This window comes from Pristis pectinata, chromosome 6 (assembly GCF_009764475.1).
Source record: "Pristis pectinata isolate sPriPec2 chromosome 6, sPriPec2.1.pri, whole genome shotgun sequence".
NCBI classification, from domain to species: Eukaryota; Metazoa; Chordata; class Chondrichthyes; order Rhinopristiformes; family Pristidae; genus Pristis; species Pristis pectinata.
Genome location: NC_067410.1, coordinates 15,899,607 through 15,919,133, shown reverse-complemented (window position 1 = coordinate 15,919,133; position 19,527 = coordinate 15,899,607). Strand labels below are relative to the sequence as shown.

The window sequence follows — 19,527 nt, the reverse complement described above, 5'->3', positions numbered from 1 at the left end:
AGGATAATTATGATAATTACTGGGTAGATTTCATAGAGTAATATATTTCATGCATGTCATTATAGTTGTGCTTTTCTGGTCAATTACTAATTATAGAGATAAATTATTTTATAAATCCTTGGCCAGTCACTCAGAGCAAATAGGATTAATTTATTTTCTCCTCTCTACCTGAGGAGAACCCTTCAATAGACGTTTCCAATGCATAAACAACCAAATTAACAATACCAAATAAGGTATTATATAATTCCATAACATTAGTGTATTCGTAAAACATCATCTAACAGAAGGGTAAGTGCTCACTTGGAAACACCACATTAGGACAAATGGTCATCCGATTCATATGTAATATTCGTCTAGTCCACTTCAATTTTGTAAATGAGCAAACTCCCAACCTCTGAGGCCTGGACCAAGTTGAAAGCATGTGGGGAAAAGGGATACATAGTAATGATACCTGAACTCTGTGCACTTAAAACAATACTCACAGTTATAAGTTTCAAGCAACTTTTAAAAAATAAATAGTACAATTTTCTACTCTTTGCTCATTCAATTTACTTCACTTAGTAATTTTGGGGAGGAGAAAACTATAAGAGAAAACAATAAAGACCCAATATTGACATCACTCTCAAAATCATGTGAAATCCACTGTTTGTAAGTCACAAAATGGATTTAAGCACACTCTTCACAAATAGAAGACAAGGGACCAGATCTTGCTTATCTGGTCCTGCGTCCCTCCCACTCAGAACCATGTCATCTCCCCACACTTGTATCTATCTGTTCTGAAAGCACAGAGCCTATCTTGCTGGCTAGAAAGATCCAGGACTCCAGTGGCACAATCTGACCTGCAGCAGGGTCTCTCCAGCAGCATGCTGAGGAAGCCTTGCACTCAAAATGCTTTGAAAGGACTGACAGCCAGAAAAGCCCCACTCTCAGATTCATCAGTTCAGAATAGTTTTTAAGTATCCCTAATATCCAAAACCATTAAAAATTATTTTAAAAATCAGGTTAACTGTTTATCTCTTTGCAGATGTTGCCTAACTTGCAAATTATTTCCAGAATTTTGTTTTTATTTCAGATATCCAACATGCATAGTAATTTGCTTTATATCAGCTGTTCTACTATCCCCATTGAAATCAATGGGCTCTTGTATCTTGTGCAAGGTCGAACCTGGCACAGTATCTGAGAGGTGAATAATGGACATTCTCAGCAAAATTGGCATCTATTGTTGGACTGTGTGATGAACAGCAGAGTAAATTAACTAATTCAGAATTTCAAATCTGACAGTGTGTCTTCAGTAAGGCCCAGATTTGCTTCCATTTAAATGGTTTAGACTGGCAGTACTGTTTGGAACTTAAAGATCTGGTTCAGGTTGATAGGGAAGGATGGGGAAGAAATTGCCATACGTGCAACGGGTATTGATGAGGCAAGACCAAAGGAGCATCTGGGTCTTCAGTGAACGGCGGGGTATCATGTCTATTTGCTTAACAAGAGAGACTTAAGGATGGAGAGAATGTTGGACAGTGATCAAGGGCAAATTAAAACTGAATAAAGAAAACAATATAGGGTTAAGAAGAAATAAGAATTTTACAAATTAAGAACCATCTACTATCCACAGATTTTAATTATTTTTTATATTGGAAAATTGGATGGCTTTAAGAGTCCTAATATCAACCCTAACTTTCTGCAACATTTAAATTGAAATTAACACAGAAATGATCTGAAACTCAAAGGGGGGGGGGAGGTGGAATGAGGGAGGAGGCAGGGAGGGGCAGAGAGGGGGAGGGTGGGGGTGAGGGGGGGAGATGAGGGAGGGAGGGAGGGGAGGGGGGGAGATGAGGGAGGGAGGGAGGGGAGGGGGGAGATGAGGGCGGGAGGGGAGGGGGGAGATGAGGGAGGGGGGGAGATGAGGGAGGGAGGGGAGGGGGGAGATGAGGGAGGGGGGGAGATGAGGGAGGGAGGGGAGGGGGGGAGATGAGGGAGGGAGGGGAGGGGGGAGATGAGGGAGGGAGGGGAGGGGGGAGATGAGGGAGGGGGGGAGATGAGGGAGGGGGGGAGATGAGGGAGGGGGGGAGATGAGGGAGGGGGGGAGATGAGGGAGGGGGGGAGATGAGGGAGGGGGGGGAGGGGGGGGAGATGAGGGAGGGGGGGGAGGGGGGGGAGATGAGGGAGGGGGGGGAGGGGGGGGAGATGAGGGAGGGGGGGGAGGGGGGGGAGATGAGGGAGGGGGGGAGGGGGGGGAGATGAGGGAGGGGGGGGGAGGGGGGGGAGATGAGGGAGGGGGGGGAGATGAGGGAGGGAGGGGAGATGAGGGAGGGAGGGGAGATGAGGGAGGGAGGGGAGATGAGGGAGGGAGGGGAGGGGGGGAGATGAGGGAGGGAGGGGAGGGGGGGAGATGAGGGAGGGAGGGAGGGGAGGGGGGGAGATGAGGGAGGGAGGGAGGGGAGGGGGGGGAGATGAGGGAGGGAGGGAGGGGGGGGAGATGAGGGAGGGAGGGGAGGGGAGGGAGGGGAGGGGGGGGAGATAGGGGGGGAGATAGGGAGGGGGGGGAGATAAAGAGGGGGGGGAGATAAAGAGGGGGGGGAGATAGGGGAGGGGGGGGAGATAGGGGAGGGGGGGGAGATAGGGGAGGGGGGGAGATGAGGGAGGGAGGGAGGGGAGGGGGGGGGAGATGAGGGAGGGAGGGGAGGGGGGGGAGATGAGGGAGGGAGGGGAGGGGGGGAGATGAGGGAGGGAGGGGAGGGGGGGAGATGAGGGAGGGGGGGGAGATGAGGGAGGGGGGGGAGATGAGGGAGGGAGGGGAGGGGGGAGATGAGGGGAGGGGATGGGGGGGGAGATGAGGGGATGGGAGGGGAGGGGGGGGAGATGAGGGAGGGAGGGGAGGGGGGGAGATGAGGGAGGGAGGGGAGGGGGGAGATGAGGGAGGGAGGGGAGGGGGGGAGATGAGGGAGGGAGGGGAGGGGGGAGATGAGGGAGGGAGGGGAGGGGGGGAGATGATGGAGGGAGGGGAGGGGGGAGATGAGGGAGGGAGGGGAGGGGGGGAGATGAGGGAGGGAGGGGAGGGGGGGGAGATGAGGGAGGGAGGGGAGGGGGGGGGAGATGAGGGAGGGAGGGGAGGGGGGGAGATGAGGGAGGGAGGGTGAGGGGGGGGAGATGAGGGAGGGAGGGAGGGGGGGGAGATGAGGGAGGGAGGGGAGGGGGGGGATGATGAGGGAGGGTAGGGAGGGGGGGAGATGAGGGAGGGAGGGGAGGGGGGGGAGATGAGGGGAGGAGGGGAGGGGGGAGATGAGGGAGGGAGGGAGGGGGGGGAGATGAGGGAGGGATGGGAGGAGGGGGAGATGAGGGAGGGAGGGGGGGAGATGAGGGAGGGAGGGGGGAGAGAGAGAGGGAGGGCGGGGGGAGATGAGGGAGGGAGGGGGGAGATGAGATGAGGGAGGGAGGGGGGGAGATGAGGGAGGGAGGGGGGAGATGAGGGAGGGAGGGGGGAGATGAGGGAGGGAGGGGGGAGATGAGGGAGGGAGGGAGGGATGGGGGGGAGATGAGGAGGGAGGGAGGGGGGGGAGATGAGGGAGGGAGGGAGGGGGGGAGATGAGGGAGGGAGGGAGGGGGGGGAGATGAGGGAGGGAGGGAGGGGGGGAGATGAGGAGGGAGGGAGGGGGGAGATGAGGGAGGGAGGGAGGGGGGGAGATGAGGGGGGGCGGAGGGGGGGGAGATGAGGGAGGGAGGGGAGGGGGAGATGAGGGAGGGAGGGGAGGGGGGAGATGAGGGAGGGAGGGGAGGGGGGAGATGAGGGAGGGAGGGGAGGGGGGAGATGAGGGAGGGAGGGGAGGGGGGGAGATGAGGGAGGGAGGGAGGGGAGGGGGGGAGATGAGGGAGGGAGGGAGGGGAGGGGGGGAGATGACGGAGGGAGGGGAGGGGAGGGAGGGGAGGGGGGGGAGATGAGGGAGGGGGGAGATGAGGGAGGGAGGGGAGGGGGGGGAGATAGGGAGGGGGGGGAGATAGGGAGGGGGGGAGATAGGGAGGGGGGGAGATAGGGAGGGGGGGAGATAGGGAGGGGGGGGAGCATAGGGAGGGGGGGGAGATAGGGAGGGGGGGGAGATAGGGGAGGGGGGGAGATGGGGGAGGGAGGGGAGGGGGGGGAGATGGGGAGGGAGGGGGGGGAGATGGGGGAGGGAGGGGAGGGGGGGAGATGAGGGAGGGGGGGGAGATGAGGGAGGGGGGGGAGATGAGGGAGGGGGGGGGAGATGAGGGAGGGGAGGGGGGGAGATGAGGGAGGGGGGGGGGGGAGAGGAGGGAGGGGAGGGGGGGAGATGAGGGAGGGGAGGGGGGGAGATGAGGGAGGGGAGGGGGGGAGATGAGGGAGGGGAGGGGGGGAGATGAGGGAGGGGAGGAGGGGGAGATGAGGGAGGGGAGGGGGGGAGATGAGGGAGGGGAGGGGGGGAGATGAGGGAGGGGAGGGGGGGAGATGAGGGAGGGGAGGGGGGGAGATGAGGGAGGGGAGGGGGGGAGATGAGGGTAGGGGAGGGGGGGAGATGAGGGAGGGGAGGGGGGGAGATGAGGGAGGGAGGGAGGGGAGGGGGGGAGATGAGGGAGGGAGGGGAGGGGGGGGAGATGAGGAGAGGGGGGGAGATGAGGGAGGGGGGGGAGATGAGGGAGGGGGGGGAGATGAGGGAGGGGGGGGAGATGAGGGAGGGGGGGGAGATGAGGGGAGGGGGGGAGATGGGTAGGGAGGGGGTGGAGGGGGGGAGATGGGAGGGAGGGAGGGGAGGGGGGGGAGAGGAGGGAGGGGGGGAGATGAGGGAGGGGGGGGAGATGAGGGAGGGGGGGGAGATGAGGGAGGGAGGGGAGGGGGGGAGATGAGGGAGGGAGGGAGGGGAGGGGGGGGAGATGAGGGAGGGAGGGGAGGGGGAGGAGATGAGGGAGGGAGGGAGGGGGGGAGATGAGGGAGGGAGGGGAGGGGGGGAGATGAGGGAGGGAGGGGAGGGGGGGAGATGAGGGAGGGAGGGGAGGGGGGAGATGAGGGAGGGAGGGGAGGGGGGGGAGATGAGGGAGGGAGGGGAGGGGGGGGAGATGAGGAGGGAGGGGAGGGGGGAGATGAGGGAGGGAGGGGAGGGGGGAGATGAGGGAGGGAGGGGAGGGGGGTGATGAGGGAGGGAGGGGAGGGGGGTGATGAGGGAGGGAGGGGAGGGGGGAGATGAGGGAGGGAAGGAGATGAGGGAGGGAAGGAGATGAGGGAGGGAGGGGAGGGAGGGAGATGAGGGAGGGAGGGGAGGGAGGGAGAGATGAGGGAGGGAGGGGAGGGAGGGAGATGAGGGAGGGAGGGAGGGGAGGGGGGGGAGATGAGGGAGGGAGGGGAGGGGGGGGAGATGAGGGAGGGAGGGGAGGGGGGGGAGATGAGGGAGGGAGGGGAGGGGGGGGAGATGAGGGAGGGAGGGGAGGGGGGGGAGATGAGGGAGGGAGGGGAGGGGGGGAGATGAGGGAGGGAGGGGAGGGGGGAGATGAGGGAGGGAGGGGAGGGGGGGAGATGAGGGAGGGGAGGGGGGGGAGATGAGGGAGGGAGGGGAGGGGGGAGATGAGGGAGGGAGGGGAGGGGGGAGATGAGGGAGGGAGGGGAGGGGGGAGATGAGGGAGGGAGGGGAGGGGGGGTGATGAGGGAGGGAGGGGAGGGGGGGAGATGAGGGAGGGAGGGGAGGGGGGGAGATGAGGGAGGGAGGGGAGGGGGGGAGATGAGGGAGGGAGGGGAGGGGGGGAGATGAGGGAGGGAGGGGAGGGGGGGAGAGGAGGGAGGGAGGGGAGGGGGGAGATGAGGGAGGGAGGGGAGGGGGGAGATGAGGGAGGGAGGGGAGGGGGGAGATGAGGGAGGGAGGGGAGGGGGGGAGATGAGGGAGGGAGGGGAGGGGGGAGATGAGGGAGGGAGGGGAGGGGGGAGATGAGGGAGGGAGGGGAGGGGGGGAGATGAGGGAGGGAGGGGAGGGGGGGAGATGAGGGAGGGAGGGGAGGGGGTAGATGAGGGAGGGAGGGGAGGGGGGAGATGAGGGAGGGAGGGGAGGGGGGGAGATGAGGGAGGGAGGGGAGGGGGGAGATGAGGGAGGGAGGGGAGGGGGAGATGAGGGAGGGAGGGGAGGGGGGAGATGAGGGAGGGAGGGGAGGGGGGAGATGAGGGAGGGAGGGGAGGGGGGAGATGAGGGAGGGAGGGGAGGGGGGAGATGAGGGAGGGAGGGGAGGGGAGATGAGGGAGGGAGGGGAGGGGAGATGAGGGAGGGAGGGGAGGGGGGAGATGAGGGAGGGAGGGGAGGGGGGAGATGAGGGAGGGAGGGGAGGGGGGAGATGAGGGAGGGAGGGGAGGGGGAGATGAGGGGGGGAGGGGAGGGGGGAGATGAGGGGGGGAGGGGAGGGGGGGAGATGAGGGGGGGAGGGGAGGGGGGAGATGAGGGGGGGAGGGGAGGGGGGGAGATGAGGGGGGGAGGGGAGGGGGAGATGAGGGGGGAGATGAGGGGGGGAGGGGAGGGGAGGGGGGAGGGGGGGAGGGGAGGGGGGAGGGGAGGGGGGGAGATGAGGGGGGAGGGGGAGGGGAGGGGAGGGGGGAGGGGAGGGGAGGGGGGAGGAGGGGAGGGGGGGGGGAGGAGGGGAGGGGGGGAGGGGAGGGGGGAGGGGAGGGGGAGGGGAGGGGAGGGGGGAGGGGAGGGGGGAGGGGAGGGGGGAGGGGAGGGGGGAGGGGAGGGGGGGAGGGGAGGGGAGGGGGGGAGGGGAGGGGAGGGGGGGAGGGGAGAGATGAGGGAGGGGGGAGATGAGGGAGGGGGGGAGATGAGGGAGGGGGAGGGGAGGGAGGGGGAGGGGAGGGAGGGGGGAGGGGGGAGGGGAGGGGAGGGGGGAGGAGGGGAGGGGGGGGGGAGGAGGGGAGGGGGGGGGAGGGGAGGGGGGAGGGGAGGGGGGAGGGGAGGGGAGGGGGGAGGGGAGGGGGGAGGGGAGGGGGGGAGGGGAGGGGGGGAGGGGAGGGGAGGGGGGGAGGGGAGAGATGAGGGAGGGGGGAGATGAGGGAGGGGGGGAGATGAGGGAGGGGGAGGGGAGGGAGGGGGAGGGGAGGGAGGGGGGAGGGAGGGGGGAGGGGAGGGAGGGGGGAGGGAGGGGGGAGGGAGGGGGGAGGGAGGGGGGAGGGGAGGGGGGAGGGGAGGGGAGGGGGGAGATGAGGGAGGGGGGAGGGGAGGGGGGAGATGAGGGAGGGGGGAGATGAGGGAGGGGGGAGATGAGGGAGGGGGGGAGATGAGGGAGGGGGGGAGATGAGGGAGGGGGGAGATGAGGGAGGGGGGAGATGAGGGAGGGGGGAGATGAGGGAGGGGGGAGATGAGGGGGGAGATGAGGGAGGGAGGGGAGGGGGGGGAGGGGAGGGGGGGAGGGGAGGGGGGGATGGGAGGGGAGTGGGGGAGGGGAGGGGGGGAGGGGGAGATGAGGGAGGGGGAGGGGAGGAGGGGAGGGGAGGGAGGAGGGGAGGGAGGGGAGGGAGGAGGGGAGGGAGGGGAGGGAGGAGGGGAGGGAGGAGGGGAGGGAGCGGAGGGAGGAGGGGAGGGAGGAGGGGAGGGAGGAGGGGAGGGGAGGGAGGAGGGGAGGAGGGGAGGGGGGGAGGGAGGGGAGGAGGGGAGGGGGGGAGGGAGGGGAGGAGGGGAGGGGGGGAGGGAGGGGAGGAGGGGAGGGGGGAGGGAGGGGAGGGAGGGGAGGGAGGGGAGGGGGGAGGGAGGGGAGGGAGGGGAGGGGGGAGGGGGGGAGGGGGGAGGAGGAGGGGAGGGAGGAGAAGGTGAGGGAGCACTGATTGACACAACAAAAGACGGCCTGCCCGTCACGGGCCGCTCCGCCACCACCCGCGCCAAACACGCCGGAAACCTCCCCCAGATCCCACCCCAGCGCAGAGTTCCCTTCACGGCAGTTCAAACAACCAAGGCTATCCTTACGTACTCGAAAGATCCGGGAAGAATACGTCAAACTCCGGCAATAACCACAACTAACGGCGGCCTCCTCCTCCACTCCTCCCTCCCCCAGCAGCGGCACTACCGTAAAGCTGACCGCCCCTATTGGCGACACCGTCGTGCCAAGGTGCGTTGACGGCAGCACAGGCACGTCACGTGGTGCTCCATGGCGGCGGCATGAAGCGGCCGAGTGAGTGCGGCGGGTGGCTGCTGCTTTCGGTAACTTTGACCCATTCTCGTCCGCTGGGCTTGATTTACTAACTTTAATCTTGTTGTATTTCTTACAGAATTGAAAAAGGCCAGCAAGCGCCTCTCTTGCCACAAGAAGTACAAGATCCAGAGGAAGGTGAGTGGGGGCCGCGGTCGGACCACGAGTCCCGGCCTTTTGCTGGGGCTCTGAACACGCGTGTCCCGGGTTGGGGCTTCGGCACTAACAGTACGGGAAATGGCCTTTAAATATTTCCCCATGACATGAAAGGGTAAAGTACTACTTCTATTCTATCTTCAGGTTTTCCTGAAGTGCTTCACAAATGACTAGTTACTTTTTTTTGAGGAATTTAAAACAAGGGGATACGTGGGGGGAAGGGGTTAGGTCGTCTTAGGCGAGGTTTAAAGGTCGGCACAACGTTGTGGGCCGAAGGGCCTGTATTGTGCTGTACTTTCTATGATTCTATGGTCACTGTCGTGGGGGGGGGGGGGTGGAATTCAATATTGCTTATGGCAAACGACAGAGGACGATTAAAAACATTAGAAATAATGCTTTTTTTTAAAACTCGAGGAAGTAATGGAGTATGTTCACAGGGGAGCACGTTTGATGTTATATACATACATTTTAACAAGACGTGGCAGCTTGTTCCAGAAAGTAAGATCATACGGGGTCCAATGGAAACTGGCAGTTTGACTTAAAAGAAAAAATGGTGTAGTGGAAAAAGCAAAACGTAGTTGATGTGAGTTTGTGATAGGGGGTCGGTATGTAGTGAGATTTTAGAGCTCACTGTATTAGGTACCTTACTTTTTTTTGTGGTTGGTATAAATTAGACAAATACAAGGGTGTTGATGTTGATAGCAAAATTGGTGGTGTGGTTGGTTTTGGATTGCAGGAGGGTTTACTAGATCAGTGCAATCTACAGCTTTAAGCTAATGTGTGTGGGGGTGGCCATCAAGGCAAGGGAAGACATGATTAATGGTGGAATAGTAAGATATGAAGAGCAACAGAGGGCTATTGGTATTTGAGTCCACAAACCCCTGAAGGGAGCAGAACCGTTAAGGTGGTCAAGGATCCTTTATTGGCTGAGGCATAGAATATAAAAGGAGATGGGAGAAGCTAAAACTCTATAAAACACAAGTTAGACAGCAGCACAGATGCTGGAAGTGTTCCCTCAAAGCTTCTGCCCACGTTTAATCCTGACCTCTAGTGCTTTCTGTGTGGCGCTTGCACATTTTCCCTGCTTATATGGGTTTCCCCTAGATACTCTGGTTTCTTCCCACAGCTTGTGAGTTGGTGGATTAATTGGTTGCTGTAAATTGCCCCTATTGTGTAGGTGATTGGTAGAATTTGCGTGGGTGGATTTGATATGAATGTGCAGAGAACTAAAATAGGATTACTGTAAAAGTAGGTTTGATGGTTAGTGTGAACTTGGTGTACTGAAGGGCCTGTTTTCATGTATGGATTTTACAGGAATGAGGTGTTGGCACAAGAGGTTACAGAGAAGATTTGAAGAAACGGGGAGAGGCTGGCTAGGATGAGGTTGTTTTCTTTATATATAAAAAGAGACGAGGACAGGTTTTATTGAGCTATACACAATTATGAGAGGCTAAGATTGGGAGAACAGGAATTATCTGATTCCTTTTGCAGAGAGGAGAATAACTACTGGGCATAGATTGAAGTTGTCGAGAGTTAGGGAGTAGTGTCTTTTTTACTTAATGGGTATGGGGGAATGGAACCCACTACCTGTAAGATTGGTGGAGGCAAACAGCCTCACCACATCAAAAGTATGTGGATGAGCACTTGAAGAGCTATAACCTACAAGGCAATGGACCAAGAGCTGGGAAATGGGACTAATAATCACTTGGCTGGAAGACCTCCTGTGTTGATAAATTTTTATGATTCTTCAAATGTCTTAGTTTAATATATTTGGAATACAGTATTATAGAACAGATTCATCAGGATAGTTTTGGCGCTTTGACTAAGAGCACATTGCACAAGGGTGGAATGTGGAAAGTAATGATATTGATGGGGTAGATAACAATCATTTCTGCTTGTAGAGTTTAAGAAATGTATAATGTGAGTCAGGCCACTCAGGAGAAAAACCAAGTAACACTTCCAATGAACAATTGGTAAAAAGTGAAATAATGTCCTAGGAAAAAGCCATGGTTGCCACCTATCAGTTTTAAGTCTGGGTTTGATTAGATTTTTGATGATCAAGAGTATTGAGGGATTATGGAACCATAGTTGAAGACAAGAAGAAAGCCAATTTACCAGGATCTCATTGGTGGAACAGGTTTGAGAGGTTGGATAGTGTGGTCTTGTTACTATTCCTACAATGTACTAAGTAAGCTAACATTGCAGCAGAATGATGAGAGTTTCTGTACTGAAAGCCTTAGTCTCTTTTGGTTTATTGCATTGCTCATATTTCAGTCTATGTCCAGGTACGTGAACATAAACGCAAAGTACGAAAGGAAGCAAAGAAACATGGAAATAAAAACAAAAAATTTCGAAAAGACCCGGGTGTTCCTAATGATGCTCCATTTAAAGAGGACATTCTTCGCGAAGCTGAACAAAGAAAACAAAAAGTAAGGGGGGTTTGTTTTTATGTAGAAATGCTTGTTATTCTATGGTGCTTTATAGTATTTGATAGGCTTTGTTCCCATTTAATTATATTTTCATTTACCTCAACTCCTATAAGATCATGGCTGATCTGGTCTTTGGCCTCGACTCCACTAACCTTCAATCCAAAATTCTTCTTGGCCTTGCATATATTTTAATGAATTTGCAGCCCTCAGGAATAGAAATTTCACAACTCAGAAGAAATAGTCTTCTCATCTGTGGCTTAATCCCTTATCCTGAGATTGTACCTGCTGATTCTAAATTCTCCCATGAGGGAGAAGCATCCTTACAGCATGGAGACACGAGGTTTTGCAGATGCTGGAATCAGGAGCAACACAATGCTGGAGGAACTCAACAGGTCAGGCAGCATCGATGGTGGGAAATAAACAGTTGCCGTCTCGGGTCGAGACCATTCATCTGGCTTTTGCCCTCTTCCTTTCCAGCCCTGATGAAGGGTCTTGACCTGAAATGTCAACTGTTTATTTCCCTCCATAGATGCTGACTGACCTGAGTTCCTCCAGCACTTTGGTGTGTTGGTCACAGCATGGAACCTGTTAATCCCCCTCAATCACATGTGGCATTGAGATCATTCCACACAGATTAGGACTGTGTTCTCCTGGAATTTAGTAGATCTCATTGAAATTTACTGAGCTTGATGTCGCAGATGTGAAGTTGCTGTGTCCCCTCACTAGAATTTTTCCAACCCAAAGTGTGCAGAACGTTTGGAATTTTCTGCCCTTGGGGACACTGGAGGCTTAGTTGCTGAGTATATTCAGGACAAATCGATGGACCTTTTTATTTTAAAGACACTGAAAGAGACTAGCAATATTGGATTAACGCAGGAAAGTGTCACTGGAATAAAAGGTCAGCCATGAACTTATTGCACATGTGCAAGCATGCGGGTCCGAATGGCCTACTGCTGTTTCTTATGTTCTTTTGGTAACTTTCTCATCCCAGGAATCGACCTAGTGAACCTTTGTTGCATTGCCTTTTGGGGGAAATATGTTATTCCTTAAAGAATAACTATATTGGTGATCTGCACTTTTCTGGAATAATTTGACATAACTGATGTCTTGAAATGTTAGAAATTCTCTGAATGCAAAATGTGGCCAATAGTAATTTAGCTTCCAAAATTTGCCAGGACCTGATTTATGACCTGGCACAGGAATTGTTTTTGTTCCTTGGTACTTTATCAGAGTTTTTTTGTGAATCATCAGCAGTAAAAAAGGGGCAGATTGCTATGTGAATTGGTATATCCATCGTTGATAGTTTGTATCATTTTCAGTGTGCTGGGAAATACTCAGCAGATCAGGCAGCAGCTGTGGAGGGAGAAAGAGTTAATGTTTCAGGGCATGGACCCTTCAGAATCTGAAACATTTGCTCTGTTTCTCTCCCCATTTTCACTATTGATATAAGATTCACAAACACTGCTTTATATGTCTTCTATTAAATGTTTCATGTCATGTTTTGAGGTGTATTTTTAATGTGAATGATGATTCTGGAATTGAATATAGATTCAATGGCCAATAAATTTAATTGGGAAAGGTAATCAAACTGTTGAGTGGGAGTAGCTCTATACCGATACAATCAGAAATGCAACAAAATGCTGGAAATGTTCAGGTCAGGCTGACTTAATAGAATTTGATTTCCTTTAGCTTGAAGAACTGAAGCAGAAACAAAAGCTTGCCAGACAGAAAGAAGTTGCAAAGAAAAGGAAACTGGAAGCCAAGAAGGAAAATCCTGAAATAACTGAGAAACCTCTTACGGTACAAATTTGAGTTGTTATTTTCAATTCCTGTAATAGCAAATCATTAAAACTTAAACTTTTGCATTCTACTTGTAAATAATTTCTATGATATTTATCACTTCTCAGTGTGCTACTGTAAAGGAACAGAAAAAGGTAGTCAAATTTGAAGAGAGAAACTCAAGAAAATCTCTATATGGAGAACTGAACAAGGTTAGTGTGTAGTTTAGTAAGGAAAAATATATTTGCCATAATAATTGCTAACCTGTGTTTCGTTTAATTAGAGCACTGTTGTAAATTGGTTAGGAAAAATCCCAAGATTTGTTCATGTCATTATAATTTAAAATGTAAAAATATAAACAAGTTGACTGGAAAATGCAGCATCAGAAGATGCAGAGTTAACTCTGTAAATTGCAAATTCTGTGGCAGTTTTGATTTTTAGAACAAGCTTTTCAAAAACCAGTTGGGGTAAAGCTCAATTTTAAGAAATTAATTTACCTCTGTGATTTCCCACCCCCCTCCCCCCAATTACTCTAATTTTTAATCCTCTGAACTAAATATTGCCACTGATAGTTGCTTTCTATTAAATACAAGAAGTTTGTCAAAACTAGGCTTGAAGCACAGGCAACTAATGCATCATTAGGGTTTGGGTATTATAATAGTTTCATGTCACTTAATAGGTAATTGATGCCTCAGATGTGGTTCTAGAAGTGGTTGATGCCAGAGATCCTCTTGGTTACAGATGTCCTCAGGTGGAGCAGGCAATCTTGCAATCTGAGGGAAAGAAGCGACTAGTCCTTGTAATAAACAAAATTGGTAAGATACTTTAACTGCATAATTTGTTTTAGCAAAAATATTAAATAATAGAATTGGGGTTAGGGAAAGTGCACATGTTTAGAGTTTTGCCTTCTGCAAAGTAGAAATCACTGTTCTTTACTGTTTAGATTTAGTGCCAAAGGAGAATGCAGAGAAATGGCTGAAATATTTGGGAAATGAATTTCCTACTGTAGCTTTCAAATCATCTACGCAGCTGCAAGACAGAACAATGGTATGTTTCCCAAAAGACGTTCCAGTCTAACTCGGTGAAATGCTTTGTTTTAATTAACTGCCATGAAAGCTGATGAAGTTGTTTTAACTCTTGATGTGCATGAAGAGTAAGATCCAACTCTGATTTTATGCAGTTGATTTTTAAAATCTCTTTCCTAGATTTCTTCCAAACAATTATGGAACTTTTTGTTTAGGAAACTGAATACTCCTAAAATATTTCCCTTGCATAAAGATTAACCAGGATAATCCAGAGCCATATTTCTGAGGATGTGCTAAAATTGCAAATACCAAAATAATCAAATTAGCTGTGTGGAATTTGTGCCTTGAAAGTTATTGCTTTATTTGTAAATCCACTCTACATGCTATCTGAGAGTTCTGTGTGTATGCTAACCCAGAACTGTTTGTTTAGATGCCCACTGCTAATTCTACTCTTCAGAGATGTAATGGGGTGCCTAATGATTACAATGAGCTATTCTCCAGTTCCCACTTTTGTGGATCTCACCATCATGGAGAAATTGTTCAGGTACCCTGGATCAGCAGAGATTAGCATGTGGAAATTATGGAGGATCTGTTTAGTCTTCCACTTCCTTGCAAAATTCAATGGGTTACTAATGTATCTTACTCGTATTTAGAATGTATGAATACAGTGAATGTTAATGGTAGTTATAGCATAGCTAGAAATAGTTTCAATTTTAGCTCAATTCTAATTTCTATAAATAACTTTTATGTGAACAGGTAAAGAAAAAAAACTTTAAAGTTAATATTGATATGGAGATATCCCATAGCAATACCTGTGCTGGTGATGAAAATCTTTTAAATTTGCTTGGGAGCTACTGCAGAAATCAAAAATTGAACAGCATTAGAGTTGGTGTTGTAGGTAAGTGTGCACTTCACTTGCAATTTTAAAGTTAATTGCTTAATTGTGAATTTGAAATTTTCAGATGTTCACTGTTAAAGTGGCTCTCAGTGGGCATTTTTCAAATACCATTGCTTAAGCTTTGAAAGATTACATACAACCCATATTACAAAATTTTTTTTGCATCTCTTATACATTCAGTAAAATTAAAAGTCCTATTTGATTTGGTTATTTGCTAAGCATGCTAGTAAAAAACATTGCCTTTGTGAGTGGAGACATGAGACTGCAGATGCTGGAATCTGGAGTTAAAAAAAACAAATCGCTGGAGAAAGTCAGTGGGTTAAGCAGCAGCTGGAGGCAAAGGGATAGCTGATGTTTCAGGTCGTGACCCTGCGTCAGACTATCCCTTTGCCTCCACAGATGCTGCTAAACCCGCTGAGTTCCTCTAGTGGGTTTTTTTTTTGCTTTCAAGAGTTTTTGTATTTTGAAAAATACTAAGATATGGAAATGTAATGGATCTTCTATTAAGGACATTGTAGTTTTAGAATTGAGTGGTGGATTAAATCTAAAGCTGCAGTTCCTAACTAATCCTTTTCAATGCATGCAATATATTGTCTTTATTCTTAATGATGTAACAATCTCTTTTTTCAGGTTTTCCAAATGTAGGGAAAAGCAGTATAATTAACAGCTTGAAGAAAATGAGAGCTTGCAATGTGGGACAAATGAAAGGTCTTACAAAGTAAGAAGTGATTAAGTTTGGATATTTGCATGTTTAGATAAAACAAACTAGTTATGGCACAGAACTTCGGGATAATCCACAGCCATATTTCTGCAGATGTGTTAAAGAGCAAATAATCAAATTAGTCGTATGGAATTTGTGCCTTGAGACTTATTCCTCATAAACATCAATTATACTTTGGAATATACTTGAAACAGGATAGTTTAAGGCTTTTCATTACTTTTAACAAGAATGTGCTTGCTGTAGTGTACTCCACATGAGGGATGCATTTGATTTCAGTAAGGCTGTTGTGGGTACATTAGGATGTGGTGCTAGAAGAAATCCTATAAATTAGTGCCTGGCCTGATGGGGGGAGGTCATTAAGGCCTCTTGAAACCTATCCTGCTTTAACAAATTTTGATTGGTTTAACACTCTGGCTAATTCATTTAATATTTATTCTTCAATGCAATTTATAACGGCAAAAGCTAAACTGGCTTGTCTGGTAATCGTTTTCTGATCTTCAAATATTGGTAAATTTTAACCAGTGGATAAATTAAGTCAAGGAACTGAGTGAAAAATGAGGACAACTTTCTTAGCCTGATATTCTATGACTGCTAAAGATCCAACTCTGATTTCACTCAGTGGCACAAGGTCCAGTTTATTATCTCTGAATAAAAACTTCTATGATATTTGAACTATTGGCTTTCTGCTCTGATATTAACTGCAGTTTTACAAATAGATCTATGCAGGAGGTACACATCGACAAGAGGATCAAATTATTGGACTGTCCAAGTATTATTGCTTCTCCGTCAAACTCTGCCATTGCCTTGGCCTTGAGAAACCTTGTGAGTGTAGAGGCACTTGAAAATCCTACCACTATAGTGGAACTCCTGTTGAAGAACTGCAATAAGCAGCAGGTACTAATTTCAGTTTATCCCTCTGTGTTGCTCTTGAAAACTTAAAATTATACCAAATTTAAACAAATCCATGTCATTTAATAGGAAAACAATTGTATTTTGAGTGAGAAATGAGGATAACTAACATGTTCTGAAACTGTGTGATTGCTAAAGATCCAACTCTGATCTCACTCTGTGATCAATGACTAAAGTCAATGTGTAAGAATGTACCCCTTTATTGTAATGACTATAAAAATGCTAAGCTCCATTTCTTCAGTATCTTTGTTTTGTATAACTTACCATATCCAATTCAACACCTGCTTGAAGGAGGAATTTCAATTTGTGTAAGATATGAGGTGCCTATGATAACATGGATAATGCCATGTAGATAAAAATTGTCCAGTGTTCGTATTTTGTCTGTAGTTCTTTAATCTGAGGTTGGCTTCGGTGAACCTGCTTTACTAGTATCCAGTTAGGATGGCATTGATCTGAACTGTAATGAAGTTCTACTTGTTGGAGATATCACCTTCAGCTCAAATTGTCTGTCATACCTTCATGCGTGGTAATTGTTTATAACTTCTCACCACAACAGGTTATGTTACAGTATAACATTCCAGATTTTCGAACACCACTGGAATTTTTAATGTTGCTGGCTCGGAAAAGGAGTATGATGAAGAAAGGAGGGATGCCTGATCTTGAGAAAGCAGCCAAACTGATCCTTTGTGATTGGACTGGGTAATTAAAATTAGCAGCCATCTGAACTATAAATGCATGGTTAAAATAATTAGCTGTTTATTTAAATAAGTCGAAGTTTCTGAATGACAAAGATTTAATGAAGTAATCTGATATAGAGTCATAATAGTGTGCAAAGTATAACGTTGGAATATTTCCTTTTCACTTGAGGACTAAGATTAGTTACCATACCCGTCCACCAGCAACAGAACTAACCACAAAACTTGTGAATGAAGCAGAAAGAGGCTTCAATATTGTAGAACTAATGAAAGGCAATGTGAAGACACTTAAAGGTAATTATTGAATTTATGTAAAAATTGAAATGTAGAACAATTTTTGGTGTAAATTTTCCAATCCCTTAGTTGTAGGCTTTGTTTAAAAAAAATTAGCAATTGTCCATTGGGGAGAAAATCCACTGATACTCTTGTCATTCATAGCCACAAATGTAGATGATTTGCAAGATGGGGCAAGCTAACGAGCAGCTTTGGTGGTTGAGGTAATATCAGAAAACAGTGGCATGCACAGTTGATATAATTGGCCTTGTCATTGTGTTTTATAGGGGGTTGTGAAAACATATTCCTGGGATTAGAAGGATGAGAATAATTGAGGATGGGGATAAGCGGCAATAGATTATTGGAGTCTAACAGCATGTTGCACCCTACAAGTCTCCTCTATTAGAGTACTCCTGCCTTCAAATGAAAGTCCCTAATTTGCTGCTTTTCTTTTCCCCCCCATCCCACCAGTTGTTAAATGTCCTAATGCGGCCAGTAGTATAGTTTTCCAATCTACAGGACCCACAAATGGACTGCTTGTAGAAAGAAACTCTGAGGAATTGCAGGACGTGGAGGAGGAAGAAGTGGATGATGAAGAAAGTTCAGAGGTAACTTCAATTTCTAGGGGTTATTTTCATGCATTTTGGAAGCTGCAATTAATGTAATTCAGTCCTCAAGTTGTTATGCTTAAGAGCATTGTTGTTAAAAAAAATTACAGTATCTAATTGCTAACTACTCTAACTGCTAGTTTATTTGTAAATCCCAAATTGCCATTTGCTCCTCTGCAAAAATAATTCCTGGTTGAAATATTGAATAAGACATTCAATTTTAATATGTGTGTATTTATAGGTTTTGTAGATATCTTTCAAATGTTAGCTGTAGCTTTAAAATGCAGTTGAATTCTTGAAATGGATTAGGTTTTTAAATTTTCATTCTCACAGTTTAAAGTGGCTGTCATTAATTTCTGTTCAACAGACCTTTTTCCAGAGATTTTAATCCTCTAATTTTGTGTGATCAATCAAGTGATGTGAAGAAACAGAAGAACTGTCTTTTCCCTCCTCTCTAACTTTTATAATTTGCTAGGAGTACCAATAAAACAATTACCATCTTGAAGCTGGAAACTTTAGAGCTCTGATTTCAGCAGGGCTGAAATTAGTTTGCAAACTTTAAAGCTTCAGAATAATATGCCAATCTCATGGAACCCAGTCAGCTTTAAAGTTCAAATCTCTTTTGATTAAGATGCTTAGGTACCACTGGGAACTTTGAGGCTGGGTGAAATGTTTTAATTCCAATAGCATTTGTAAGTTGCATGTGCAAAATTTGGAGATTGTAAAGATCTGCACTCTACCCTCTTCCTGCAAAGTCAATAATGTAGTGGCTTGAACTAATAATAACAAACATTGATGGGTGTAATTAAATTCAGAAGGGAATCATTCTAACAGGAAAAACAATTGCCCTTGTGCTTGCAAGTGTATGTAAATCTTTGGGGGTGGGGGTGTGTGATGAGATTAGCAAATTTGCAAGAAGAGTTGGTCAAAATGCAGGATTATGGATTCCCCCACTTTCCAACCTGGCTAAAATGAGGAACTCCCTAATAGACATCCTCTGAACTTGGCTCATCTTTGTGGCAGTTGTTTTTCTAGGAATGATTGTGACATGTGTTGGTGGGGTGAGGGTTTGTAAAGGGTTAAGACAATTTTGGATATGAATTTTTTTAACTCCTTCTCAGACAGAATCTGAAGTAGACGAGGATACAGTTGAAGGGTTAAAAGCAAACACAAGCTCAGTAGCCAAACATTTGCAAAGAAAAGAAGTGGAAATATCCTCCAAGAAAAAGCAACAGGATTCAGGTTGGATTTTTTTTTTGTTTTGGCTTTTTCCCACAATCACAGCTTGTTTCATCTCTGCAACTGCAGTTTTAAATGTAGGGTTTCTATTTTTTGAGGAAAAACTGGAGTAAGTGTGAACCAAAGATGGAAATAACTTAAAATTTTATTACCTTTTAATATAGTCCTGAGTTGTATATTCATTGGAGTAAGATTAACCTTGTTGCATTTCTGTGGAGGAAACTTCATCTTGGACTTGTTCTCAAAATTACACTTACTATTTTATCTTTCTTTCAGAGAAAATAGATCTCCCCAGCCAAAAACACATAAATATAGATCTCTCCTGTGAAAGATCAATAGAGGATGCTTATGACTTCAACACTGATTATATTTGAGGATCTACTACCAGTGCAGATGTGTTTACTGTAGGGTGCCTAGTGTATGGCTATAAAATTTGGACTCCACTATATTTGTTTATAAATAAATGCAACTTTTTAATCATAAAGTGGCTTTTGGATGTTAGGCTGTAATGTAAGCAATTTGTATTAACTTGTGAAATATAGGATAAGAGAAATTAAATAATTTAAAACCATGGGTTGTTGCTTATTCTTTTTCTTCTATCTGTGAAATAACCTGAAAGGTTCAACAATGTGAAA

At 48.9% G+C, this 19,527-nt stretch overlaps 2 protein-coding genes and 2 non-coding genes across 11 annotated transcripts in view; 3 read left to right on the top strand and 1 right to left on the bottom strand.

Annotated features, from left to right (window-relative positions):
- The window catches only part of pbrm1 (polybromo 1), a 59,666-nt gene extending 51,612 nt beyond the window's left edge, over window positions 1–8,054 (bottom strand). For 5 of the 8 annotated variants that reach the window (XM_052018274.1, XM_052018281.1, XM_052018282.1 and 2 more), the window contains exons 1-2: window positions 7,942–7,998; window positions 301–401 (exon numbers count right to left, since the gene is read on the bottom strand). In XM_052018274.1, coding sequence (XP_051874234.1) covers window positions 301–340 — 40 coding nt within the window. In that variant the 5' untranslated portion in view covers window positions 341–401; window positions 7,942–7,998. Of the gene's footprint in view, window positions 1–300; window positions 402–7,941 lie in introns of all 8 variants that reach the window. The other 3 variants (XM_052018278.1, XM_052018280.1, XM_052018275.1) reach the window with 3 other exon arrangements.
- On the top strand, window positions 7,974–19,463 carry gnl3 (guanine nucleotide binding protein-like 3 (nucleolar)). The gene is made up of 15 exons (XM_052018284.1): window positions 7,974–8,142; window positions 8,240–8,298; window positions 10,602–10,745; window positions 12,435–12,545; window positions 12,653–12,736; window positions 13,204–13,339; window positions 13,468–13,571; window positions 14,306–14,447; window positions 15,078–15,165; window positions 15,885–16,062; window positions 16,634–16,776; window positions 16,945–17,066; window positions 17,517–17,653; window positions 18,775–18,895; window positions 19,169–19,463. The coding sequence occupies exons 1-15, from the start codon at window positions 8,130–8,132 to the stop codon at window positions 19,264–19,266; spliced, it is 1,680 nt and encodes a 559-aa protein (XP_051874244.1). The 5' UTR covers window positions 7,974–8,129; the 3' UTR covers window positions 19,267–19,463.
- Window positions 15,718–15,790, top strand: LOC127572161 (small nucleolar RNA SNORD19). Its single transcript, XR_007956591.1, has one exon. It is a non-coding gene; the product is annotated as a small nucleolar RNA SNORD19 (small nucleolar RNA).
- LOC127572162 (small nucleolar RNA SNORD19) lies at window positions 16,168–16,240 on the top strand. Its single transcript, XR_007956592.1, has one exon. It is a non-coding gene; the product is annotated as a small nucleolar RNA SNORD19 (small nucleolar RNA).
- Window positions 19,464–19,527: the final 64 nt, after the last annotated feature.